Here is a 13242-nt window from a genome sequence, read left to right on the forward strand (position 1 = left end):
ATGGGTAGATACTTTTGACAGTCTACGAGTATCAGAGCATCAGGATATTCCCAGTAAACATCACTATACCTTAATGCTGCTTCCTCCTGTTTCTGCTAAACTATGACATTATGGTAATTCCTCTTTTCAGGCTTTCATTGACCTTCAATACCAGCCTAAGTAAAAACAAGAATCATAAAAACAGCAGTTTTCTCTATTTTCAATGGTTTCATGATGTCTTGTAAATGCCGGTGACAAGGTATGGATACCTTGAAGGGTAACTACTTTGGAGGATTATATAGAGAAGAGAAAATTGGATTGTGGTCCAGAAAATTCAGTCATTCCCTAGTTATGGTCAGTCGTTCTACAGTTTTTCACCTATGAGTTTAATCTGAAAATCTGTATTTACCACAGACATTGATGAGACACGGGTGCCCACTATTAGCCAACAAATGCTTCTGCACAATATCCATTCATTCTTAAAAATCTTAACTATGTTACATTTCTGGATACTGCCATCCTACAACTGCTGCCCTACAATCATGCTTCTTTTTTTTTTTAAAGTCTGTCAGATCATGTGTACTGGAGGCAGTCATAATATTTCGAATAATTTTGAATTATTATCTAAATAATAACTATAAGACACTCTATTCAGGATACAGCAATCATGGGTCTTATATAAGGTTTTTAGTAGGAAAGAGTAGAGGAACAAGTCATCAGACAAAGAAGTTGACATAAAAATAAAAAATGATGGGTTCTTGTTGGAGACCTAAGCAGCAGAGTAAGCAATAAATCCCAGACATGCAGAAATGTTTCAGGCAATTTTGGAGGAAAATTGGACAAAGCTGATAGAAATGTTAAGTAATTGTTGAATTTCTGTATGGGGATAACACTATACATGTTAAATGTCTATGCATGGGGACATAAAGATTGCACAAATTTACATGGAGAGAATTTATAATAAAGAGGGAAAGTCTTCTTGACTATGTTATTGTCTGATAAAATATCTTCACAATTGTTCAGGATTGAAAAATATATAATGGATTTAATGGAGAAAGTGATCAGCTATTAATACAGAGTGTTATTTTATCCTGTAAATGTAAAGTGCTACTTTATCTTAATTTTAACTAAAGTAATTGGTCTGCCACAGGAGTTTGTCTCCATAATTCTACACAATGCATTAATATTGAGAATAATAATAAAAACAAGTACCACATTTAAGGGGAAAAAAAGTCAAAAGTTTTAAAAATAATTAAAGCCAAACAGCTTTCAGAAGTGAAACTAAACTCAATATAAAGAAATAATGGAGGTAAAAATTTTTCTCAATGAATTAGTTGATAGGCGAAGGAGGGGAGATATGATTGAGACATTCAAATTGCTAAAGGGATTCTATAGGATTAATTCAGAGGATATTTTTGAGATCAGGACTGGTGGTGGGAGAACTAGGGGACACCTATGGAAGCTGGGCAAGAGTGTGGTTAGCAGGGGTGTTAGAACTGGGTTCTTTACTTTTAGAGCGGTAAATGAGTGGAATAAGCTGCCAGAGTCTGTTGTGGGTGCTATGATGGTGAACGAGTTCAAAACAAGGTATGATAGATACTGTGAGAATGTAATCGCATAGTTGTGTGGACATGATGTTTAGGGCCTCCCTCGATGAGTCTAAGGACTCCTGGAGTCGCCCGAAATAATAATAATAATAATAATAATAAAATGAAAGAATAAAAACACAGTGCTCATCTGAAATAACATCAATAATTCCCCTGCTCAGTACTAAGCTCACTGGAACATGTGCAGCTGCTGTACAACATCCCTTCACAGTACACCTAGAAACAAACAGAACAAATTTCTTTTCCTCTTCTTTCATCTCTGCAACTGCTTCACTGTGGAACAGTCTCCTACCTGCTGTGTTTCTCAACGAATACAATTTTAAGTAATTCAAATCAATGTAAACAAATTCCTCCTTTTCCAACCCACCACCCATACATGGTACTAATGTACTAGAGGTTGACCAATCCACCTCCTGTGTATGGGCCCAACATATTAAAAAAAAAAAAAAAAAATCTCAGGAGTAATGGTTAAGGTTTTGAAGAAGTTGATAAAAGACAGAATTCTAGACTATAAGGGACAATATGGTTTTATGGTCTTGCCTTACTAATTTGACAACTTTTTGTAATGAAGTGACAATGGGAATTTGATAAAGGAAATCATTACTCAGTAATACTGCTTGAATTTGCAAAGAAATTTGACAGGTTTCCATGTGGAGCTGTTGCATAAACAGGAACAAATGGAGATAGATCTGGTGATTTGGATTAGAGGGTGGCTGATGGAGAGATATCAAATTGTGATTTATGGAGGAATTCAGGAGAAGGCAAGTGACCAGTGATGTACTACAGTGCTCAGTAATTGGTCCTCTGTTGTTTAATTTGTATATCAGTAATATAGGAAATGTTTTTTCAGGAAACATTCAGTCGTTTTCTGACTGCTAAACTGGGAAGAGCAATGGTAAATGACGGTGATGCAGAGATCCTGCAGGAAGACTTAAACTAGCAGTATGGGCAAAGGAAAATGGCTGCTTGTTTAAATGTGGCTAAGTGTAAGGTGATGCACTTATGAAGAGATCAGAAGGTGTGTACTATATAAATAGAACTGAACTACAGGAAACTGATGAGGCCAGGGACTTGGGTGTGATTGTGGATAGGGAGTTGAAGTTTAGAGCACATATTGCAAAGATAACCACTGTCCAATAAGATTATGCAGTTGTTGAAGAAAAACACACTAACAAGCAGGAATAGAGATGCTATTGTTTCTCTATATAAAGATGATTAATAAGACCATCTAGACTACTGCACACAGATCTGGATTCTCAGATTCTGTGGGGATGAAGAAGTTGTAGAGATGATCCAGAGGCAAGTGACAAAGATTGTGGCAGATTTGTGGAATGTTCCCTTATAAGAATAGATTGATGAATTTGTAGGCTTCAAAAATTAACTGATAGAAGAAAAAGAGAAGACATGATATTTAAGGTATTAAAGGGGTTTCGTAGGACTGACACTGAAGAATTTTTTTCAGTACATGGCGAGAAGGGAGAGAACAAGGGATCACCAGTGGAAGTTTGTGGTTAGCAAGGATGTTAGGATTAGATTTTTTGCTTGGAGAGTGGTGAATGGGCAGAATGGGTTGCCAGAGGTGGTTGTAGGTGCTTCATCAGTAAATGAATTTAAGGAGAGGTATGATAGGTATAGTGTGAACAATGGATTTCCCACAATGAGTCTTCTGACTCCATGGAGATACCTGTATAATAAAAATATTGAAATAAATAGTCTGAAAGCAGACATGTTCTGGAAGTTGCCAAAATGCTTACAAATAGAGGTAGCAATATGAATTACTGATAATACCAGTGGCATAAAAACTTAGAATTCTGAATGTCTAGTGTTATTTTGGTGATTGATGAATTTCAAGGCCCAGTGTGAGATGCTGCCTTGCTTAGTGTGGAGGCTTGAAATATTTCTATGTTTAGTCACTAGATCATAATTTCCTGATTATTTATCCTTAAGCTCATTGATAGTATAATCCTAATATACTACAGGTTCAACCTTTTGTAGGAGAGATTCATGTTAAAAAAACATTCAGTAAGCTATGGGTTGGAACCACTGTGGGTAGGTTTTGTGTGTGTGTCTTTAGGAGATGATGAATTTCATAGCCTGTTTACTGAAGGCCAAAACTGATTTGAAAAAAAATGAATGCTTAATCTCTAGAGTAGGGTTTACAGATAATATGGTCCTTAATCCAACCTTATTAATAATGCTAATGTTCTATAGATTTTCAACATTTCATGGATATGATTTACATTAAAAAGGGAAAAAATTACACTGAAAGACTGTTAAATTGTAAAACAGTGAATGCATGCCTAATCGTACATACATACACCAAGAAGCAAAAAAGATGCCAGGATTCAAAGCTTTTAAGGACCGGTTGACTTTGTTGCTTGGTGGGAATGCCGCGGGTTTTAAGCTGAAGCCTTTTCTCATTTATCGTTCAGAAAACCCTCGTGCATTTAAGCACATCAACAAGCACACACTGCCCGTTTACTACCGTTCAAACCCTAAAGCTTGGATGACTCAAGCACTGTTCAAAGACTGGTTCATGAACTGCTTTCTTCCCCAGGCTCATGAATATTGTGCAGGGAGAGGTATCCCTTTCAAGATTTTATTGATTATGGTCAACGTCCCTGGCCACCCTCCTCATCTGGACGACCTTCAACATGATGTTAGAGTGGCTTTTATGCCACCTAACACAACCACTCTCATTCAACCCATGGATTAGGGTGCTATTTCAGCATTCAAGGCTCACTACCTCAGAACGACATTCGCACAAGCCATCGAAGCGATAGATTCTGATGCTGATTTATCTTTGCAAGACCTTTGGAAGCAGTACAACATTCTTCAGTGTATCAAGAATATTTCAACTGCATGGGAATGTGTAACAAAGAATTGCATGTCGGGAATTTGGAAAAGTGTCTAAAATGTTATGCGAATACATTTGAAGGATTTGAAAAAGGAGAGGAACTGGAAGTGATTACAGAAAAAATAGTTATTAAACTTGCAAAAAATCTTAAATTAGAATGTGAAATAGAAGACGTAGAGGAGTTGCTAGATTGTGAAATAAAAGAACTTTCGGATGAAGAGTTGATTGAATTGGAAGCACAGAGAGTGTCAGAAGAAAAAGCGAGAGAGGAAGAAGAGGAGTCAGAAAAGAAATTCACTGCAAAGAGTTTATCAGATTCTTTTTCGCAACTGAATAAAGCTCTTGCCAGTTTCGAAGCAATGGACCCTAATGTCGAATGATTCACAAAGGTTGAACGTATCATTCAAGATGCTGTGCATTGTTATCGTGAGATATATGAAGAAAAAAAAAGAAACAAACTGTTCAAACAAAGCTCAGCATGTTCCTCATCAAGAGAACATCTCCTACCTCAACCCAAGAACATGACCCTGACGATCCACAACCCAGCACAAGCAAAGATTAAAAATTGATATTGTAAATTTCATTTGTATTAATTTTTACATTAATTGTAGATTGTATTTTTGTGTTTACATACAGTATTATTTTTCACATTATGTACAATATACATAATTATAAATTTAAAAGATTATAAAAATAAATTATAAAGATGATAAAAAGATTAGAAAGGTTAAAGAATACTGTTAATAAATATATGGCTGATATACGACCAGATCGACTTACGACCTGTCAGCCAGAACAGAAGTCGGTCGTAAACCAAGTGTATTGTTATCTTCATACGTTATCGTAATCTTTTTTTCCATGTACAAAATGGAAAATGGATGTACAAAACTTAAATAATCTGCTGCATTAACATGATTTCGGAACCGTTTATCTTCAAGCAAAATTCTGATTCTGACCATCCCTATTTAGCCTGAACATGGCCTGTTGTTCTCCAAGTTTCTCTTCCACAATTTTTCTTGTCCTTTTCTCAAGTATACTTGAGAAAAGGACAAGATGAGTATGGAAATTGCTCTGTAATTCTCACATCAAGTTTAATTTCACTTTTGTCATAGTTAGGTACTGTGACCGCTCTCCTATCATCTGAAATTTGTCCTTCAGGGCTGCTTTCTGAAGTATGTAGTGTAGCTGCTTAAAATGTCTATATTTGAACATTTCTGGTCAAATATCATCTACTCCAGCTGCTTTTCTATCTGAAGTATTGATTATGTACTTGTGACTGCATTCTTCTTGAATGTTTTCTTCCACTCGTATCCCATAGTTATCATACGCGCAGCTGCCTGATTTATTATTAATTTATTAATTAATTTTTTTTTGTGGTCGTAAGTTGACGACCAGGCGTGCTACACTTATCTGGCATACAGTGAACATTTTGTAAGTCAATAATTTGAACTGCAGTTACAGGAACATGGTTTGACATAAAATCAGTTATAAAATAAGGATACGTGCTACCCCAATTATTTATCATCTATATGGTTTATGTGATAAAGAAAAGTAACATTAACCTTAAATCAATATCAGAGATATTAAACTTGGCTCTTTATGCAAGTGATGTCATTACTCCTAATAAATTCATGACAGAGGTTTTCAGAACCAACTAAACTGAATAACCACTGTAACAAATTTGGAATGAACAGCAGTAAGGAGATAAAAGTATTAAAATAGTCAGGAACGTGAATAAAAAAAATCTGCATTCTCAATGGAGAACTTAGAACATAAAATATTTCAGATATTTACATACAATTTTCAATGAAGGTGGTAAACTAAATTTGGAAACAGATGTGAGAGAGAGAGTAGGCAAACTTATGCCATGGATAGGCAGTAGAATGAATTTATATGGAGAAAGAGAGAAATTAGCCAAAACAGTGTTCAAACCAGTTTTAACTTTTTAATCCAAAAGTTGCATTGGAAATAGCTGATCAGAGATATGATAATTCACATTCACCATTCATTTTTTTTATCTTATTTTTGATCATATCTTTCATACAATCAAAGACAAGATAAGATAAGGTAAATAGACATAGATTTCAGAATTATGTTAAAGAAAGATATCAGAAAGAAACTTGACATCCTTAGTGTTCAAGAGTGCATAGCTCTGGTGTTTTATATATATATATACATATATCCTGCTGGGAAAAAGATCCAGAAGATCAAGCGTTGGGTATATTTAATGTAGTTTTAGAAGTTCACAGAAAATAGAAATGTCAGATCTGACAACATTGGAGACTTGAAAAATAATTTGGAAGAAAAATGTTGATAGACATCAATAAAAAAGTAAACTTATTTATGTAATACTACCATAATATTCTATATACCTCCTTACAGATTCACAGTATCTTCTACATATCAGAAACTGATCATGATCTTCCAAAAATCAGCCAATATATTGATGGGGTTTGCTTCAAGGAAAAAATAAGTAAATAAAAAGAAAAGAATGAGGCTAAGGTATCTTTGAATGATAGCAGACAAGAAGTTGAAGTTCTGGAGCCACCAAGATTGGGAAAAATGATTTAGAGAATAGCAATGTTGAACACTGATAGGATATCACTGCACCTCTTTTGAAGGCCTTGATATGAGATTCATTTCAAATGTTTTGCATGCTGGTCAAATAGCCAGTGGGATGATGCAATAGTTTCTACTTTTATGCCACATGAATATATAATTTTGGTAAGCCAAACACTAAGTAAAAAAAAAAAAAAAAAAAATGTGTATGTTCTAAGAAATAAGATTTCAAAATAAAGGAAGAATTTGATATTCAGGTTAGATATCCAAGGTAACAGGTTTCACTTGTTACCTAACATTTTATCTTACGTGGATGGCAAGTGTTTCTGCAATCCTCTCATGTCTGGACTTTACACAGTCCAGTCATAAATTTTGATGTGTTCCCTAAGTTGAAAGAACTACTCTGTGAGAAACACAAAATAAAAATATGATTTAACAATAGGCATAGTGTGTGCAGAACTTCTGAAATGATCCTTGTACATCAATGTCTAGATTGTCATGTCCAGATACAGTCATCCTGAATCTGAGAGAAAGTAAATCATGAAGATTTCATAGGATTAGTGTAGGTGAAATTTTTCATTATAAGGAAATGTGACCAGAGATCATGAGTTAAGCAAGAATGCAATTAGAAATGAAGTGAGAACTATTTTTTCATTTAGCATGCTGTGAGCAGAATGGATTGCAAGCAGAGACAAGTCAGGGCATCATGTGTGGGCCTCTCCTGATGATTCTTTGAACTATATAAAAGGTAACTATATTATAATAATAATCACTTGCTCAAAAAGAAGTGAATAAAATACAGTTATCGATTTTTTAAGCTACATCAAGCACTTAGCAATTCCAAAGCAAAAGTCACTGAACTTCTAGCAACTAACTGCAGAACTAAGTCTAATAATCATTAAAAGGGCAGTCAGCTGGAAAATGAAGTCAATAAGGTAGATAATTGTTTGCCCATCATTGTTTTTATAATTTAAAATAAAAATTAATATATATATATATATATATATATCTTTATTTTTTTTTGAATAAAAACAAATTTACACTGTAACCAGGTGTATTGTAAACCGTTTTTTTTTTCCCTTTGCAATTCTAGATCCTCTCCCATCCCACTTCTACTGCTCCTTTCATATCAGTGAACTACTCTGTTGCAATTCATTAGCTGGTGATCCCCTCCACATATAAATGTGAGAGATCACTAATCATTTTTTGAACAATAGAAATTAATTAAATAATTGACCTCAATGTGCTTAAAGAAATGAAGATTGCATCTTCTATACAAACAACAAACACTCTTACCTCAATTTCTTTTCATATGAGATTTGTTAAAGATCATATATATATATAAACTATTATGAATTTAATATTCCCAGTCAGACCAGGTGCACTACAGAGTTAAGTAATGCTGCTTGCAACATCAAAAGTAATTTGAAAGCATAGAAATACTATTATACTATTATGTATTCATTATTCAGCATTATGACCTATGATTTTTATATTTTGAAACATTTATTAAGAACCAAATGACTTACAGAAATAAAGCACCACATTAAGAAGAGCAGCTATACAACTCTTCAGTTTTATTTATATTTTTTTTAACTTTTTTTATATTTTTTTTTATATTTTTTATTTATAATTTTTTTTTAATAATTTTTATTTATATTTTTTTGCTAACAAACACAGACAGAATTTTTAACAAATATAAAAAAGAGGGCAAGTTCTGGGGAATGTGGAGGAAAGGGTAGGTTGCTATTCAAATAGCTTTTCATTATTGAAAAAGTTAAGTCACTTCACAGTAGTAAGTCAAGTTGCAATAAATTAAATAAAACTGAGAAGTATTGTTTCTCAGTGAGAGAGAGAGATTGTGTTTCTTGTTTATAAGAAATGCAGAAATCACATTAATTTTTTGACTATTACTAGTATACTCAAGTACAAAGCATGTGTTTTCAGAGGCCAGATGCAGATTACTCTTTCATGATAGCAATTTGAAGCCATCTTCCAAATTCACCATAACTACTTCAGAGCAAAAGTTGAACTGACTCATCTTATCATTGATTTTTAAAAAAAAAATTTTTTTTTGCAGTAGTTGCAATTTCCACAACTTCATTTTAATCTGCTTTCCTAAAATCTTCAATACAGTTTACTTTGTCATCTTAAATCGGAGTCATAAGTATTGGTAATTCATTTCTGCACACAGCAAAGACTAAGAAATCAAGACTAAGGTTTAAAGTATGGTCCAGCATCGAATGCTTTAAAATGTCTCTGAATACCTCTCCATCATCTGAATTTTGTGTTTGACAGTTAAGGATCAAGTTATGTCAACTGCTAAAAGGATAAAAGAAATTCAAAAGTCATTCTTCTTAACTGTAAGTTTCACCTATGCAATTTTTCAAATGTTTTGTAATAAATGTTTCAAAGTATAAAGGTTGTGTGCAATAACTCTGTACTAGTTCATGTATTCAAAGGACAAGAAGGGTAAAATTATGCAATATAAAGGAAAAAAAATAAAAGGACCAAGAATTAAAATAAAGAAACAGAATGATGCCATTAAAACTTACGCAAGATCTTGATTACTGGTGACTGCGGACCTTCAGTCTGGAGATCTATAATTACAAACTTCATTTTTTTCTTCTGCTTTTTTTCCACTTCAGTTCCAATGCTACTTTCTGAAGAAATACCGTTAGTTTTCTGTCTGCCAAAAACCAAATTTTTCCATGCTGAATTATGAATACCAAGTACTGCCTGTGTTTCGTATTGATTTTCAAATGCCTCCTCAGCCACTTCAATTTCAGTATTTGTAGTTTTTTTTTCTTCTTTATCATGTAACGTATTATTTGGGGGTTGAACTAAATTGCTGGAACAACTATTGCCATCAGCAACTGACTCATGTGAACAAATATTCCTCAGTTTTCCTAGGCTGGGCACTTCAGAACAGCAACTTATGCTTCTTTGAAGTCCTTTATAAGTACATTCAGGTTTATGTTCATATATTACTGAAAAATTTAAACAAAGATCACTTTGTGAAGTCTTCTTTTTCTTTTCCTTTTTTGCCCTGGGTGGTGGTATAGGTTGCTCTGCAATTTTGTTAACCAGTACTGCAGTCGGAGGTGTTGATGGTCTATCATTTCTGCTGCTGTCATTATTATTAGCACCACATAAGCAACTGATGGATGAATCTGAATGAACAGGCATCTGAGAAGAATCCATGGCATCATTGAGCTGAAAAGTAATGGTGCAATCACTGCAAATCATGCAATAAATAAGTGATGTGGTGCAAGCAAATATACACAAAAAAAAAGCTATATAAAAGAACAGAACTTTATGATTAAATAGAAAAAAATAAATAAAAACAATTACCCCTTCTTGTCCTTTATATAATATATTTCCCAGCAAATTTAAGTTAAAATATACTTTAATATGATACAATTGTAAAGAATAGCAAAGAGGCAGAAGAATTTGTTTATTACATTCTGGCAAACCTGTTCTGTTGAAGGAGAACGGCATCTCTCTTGATCATTATTACTATTGTCATTTGTTCCTATCATATTTCTTTTTGGAGAACGAGGAACTCGCTGATATGGGTCTGCAGATCCTAAAATACATTAAAAGTACTAAAGTAAATAACTGATTTGCATAAAAGAGTTAATATATTTTACTAACAATTTTAATTAACTTCGTTAATTAATGGCTGTGATAAGCAAACTGTAGTTGAAGAAAGCTCTTTTTGTGAAGGAATAAAGTTGCAAACTTGGATGTACTGTAATGTTTCAAAGACATCATCTAGATGATTTTGCACTGGGAAGAATTGTTGGAAAGCTTGAAGAAGGCTGCAGAATTGCTGATATTGCCAGAGTTTGGAATCTCACACAGTGTTGCATCCAGATGCTAGGCAGCATTTCAAACCAATGGAATGTGTTTCAGTTGTTTATTAAGAGGTCACCCTTGCTCTACCAGAGCATGAAGACAGATTTTTAGTTATAACAGCAAAATGTAATCGATGCACCACGAGACAGGTCAGCTTCCAAGTCAGCTCTATTCAAGAATGGGTACATGGATATCTCAACAAACTGTGGCAAGATATCCACAACAAGTAGGCCTACATGCCTGTAGTCAGTGTCTCTTTATCCACAACTCATCATATAGCACATTTTCAGTGGTGTTGTATCCATACAAATTGGACATGACACCAATAGGGCAATGTCCTCTTAACAGATGACAGTCATTTTATTCTTAACTCCGATTCTAGACAACACTTGATCTGGCATAAAAGTGGTACTGGTTATCATCATGAGAATGTTCCTGGAAGGAACAGATAAGGCAGTGCTGGGGTCAAAGTATGGGGAGGCATCATGTTTAATGGATGCACTGAGCTATAATGCTGGAAAAAAGGGATTATGACTGCTGGTGAACAATATTGCAATGACGTTCTTCAATGCTATGTTCAATTGTCCTGTGGTGCTGTAAGCGAAGAATTGATTTTTATGAATGTCAGTGCCACACCACATCATACTCAAGCAGAGGAGATACTTTTGGAGACTAAAGATATTAATGAAATTGAGTGGCTAGCACATTCCCCATCTCAACCTCAAAGAACATGTTTGGAATGCATTAGGCCGATGCATTGCTGCTCAAAATTCCCCTCCAGAAAACAAACAAACAAGGCCTTATCCTGCTCTGAAAGGAGTGGGCCAGTTTGCCCCTGCATCACTTGGTGCTAAGCATAGTATGATGTTGTGAGAGCTGCATTGCAGTTCAAGGTGGAAATATTCTATACTGAAATGTCTCTATGAATAGTTTTCTGTAAGAACTTACATTAATTCCTTAACTAAATCCTTAGGAAATTTGCAACTTTGGCAAAAAAAAAAAAAAAAAAAATAATAATAATAAAAAAAGAAAAAAGTTTAATAGTTTTAATGACTTAAAACACTGAAATAATTAAGAATAAAAGTTTAATAAGGACACAACTAGTTTCGTTGGTAAGCCAATTTCATCAGGTATCAAAGCACAAAAAAACCTGACAGAAACATTACACAACAACAGAGCTTTCAAAAATTGTATTTAAGTTTGAATTGGAGTCTGCTCTTCAGTTCCAGCCTCCATTTATATGTGTGTGTGTGATCTTGAGAGAACACTAATACTGAATAGTAGAGCTGTGAGAGTCTGGTAAATTGCAACTATGGTTGCTATTCAGGTGGGTAGAATTGAGGGCAATTTCTTTTGACTCCAGAATACGTCTTTCAAGTTTATCATAACATTTGTGAATATTAGAAGTTAGATTCCAGTCTATTTGGTGTTGGTGGCCTTCATCAGAGTTTACAGAGAACAAGACGTGGCTGGCGAGGGCACTGGGTCGGATTCTACTATATGAGATCTCTTTCATGCTCTTCAAGACGGAGAAGATTGATTTATCAGTTTGTCCATAATATGGTTTACCACAACTACAAATAATTCTGTATACTCCTGGGAACTGAAGATGGTGATGTTTTTCTTTCGGCTGACTAATTGATGTTGAACTTTTTTAAAATTCTTGCCAGTTTGGAGGAGAGGGAACTGATGTAAGGCAAGGAAATGTAAGCTCTATGGGTAGTAGAATCTTCATTGGTTTGTTGAGAACAGTGAAATAGAAGTTCCTCAATATTTTTTTGGAGAGAAACCATTATTGATAAAGGTCCCTTTGAGGAAATTAAGTTCATTTTGAAGCTCTAAGTCATCTGATAATAATGATCTGGCCCGATGTGCAAGAGTAGATATAATGCCATATTTCTGAGGTGGATAGTGATGGGAGGACACGTGAAGGTACGTGTGGTTTCCTGAAGATTGAAATTTTTATATTACCAGTACTCCTGGTTAGCTTTATGTCTAAAAAAGAAAGAAAATTGTTAACGTCTAGCTCAGAGAGAGATGAATTTGATTTGTGATGAAAGTTATTTAAATGATCCAAGAAAACTTTGAGGTTATCTTGGCCGTGTTCCAATATAAGAAAGACATTGTCAATATAATGGAGCCAGATTTTAGGTTTCAGCATGGTCAAAACAAATTGCTTTATCTTCAACATCTTCGAGAAATATGTTTGCTAGCACTGGGGAAAGCGGGCTATCCATGGCTAGTCTGGTGTTTTGTTTGTAGATCTTGTCTTTGAATCTGAAGTAGCCTGAGTCGACACAATATGTAAATAAAGTGAAGAGCTTACTGATAATTTGTAAGAACAATCTTCTAAAATCAACTTCGGAATTACCAAGCAAT

General features: G+C 34.3%; 1 protein-coding gene across 5 annotated transcripts in view; it reads right to left on the reverse strand.

Moving 5' to 3' along the window:
• The window catches only part of LOC150100889 (syntaxin-binding protein 5-like), a 710057-nt gene that overhangs the window by 234817 nt on the left and 461998 nt on the right, over positions 1-13242 (reverse strand). For 3 of the 5 annotated variants that reach the window (XM_090401898.1, XM_090401897.1, XM_090401896.1), the window contains exon 19: positions 10467-10591. In XM_090401898.1, the coding sequence (XP_090258024.1) occupies positions 10467-10591 (125 nt within the window). Of the gene's footprint in view, positions 1-9557; positions 10219-10466; positions 10592-13242 lie in introns of all 5 variants that reach the window. The other 2 variants (XM_090401895.1, XM_090401894.1) reach the window with 1 other exon arrangement.

This window comes from Typopeltis vanoorti, chromosome 12 (genome assembly GCF_054136105.1).
Source record: "Typopeltis vanoorti isolate ZY-2024b chromosome 12, IOZ_Tvanoo_1.0, whole genome shotgun sequence".
Taxonomy (NCBI): Eukaryota; Metazoa; Arthropoda; class Arachnida; order Uropygi; family Thelyphonidae; genus Typopeltis; species Typopeltis vanoorti.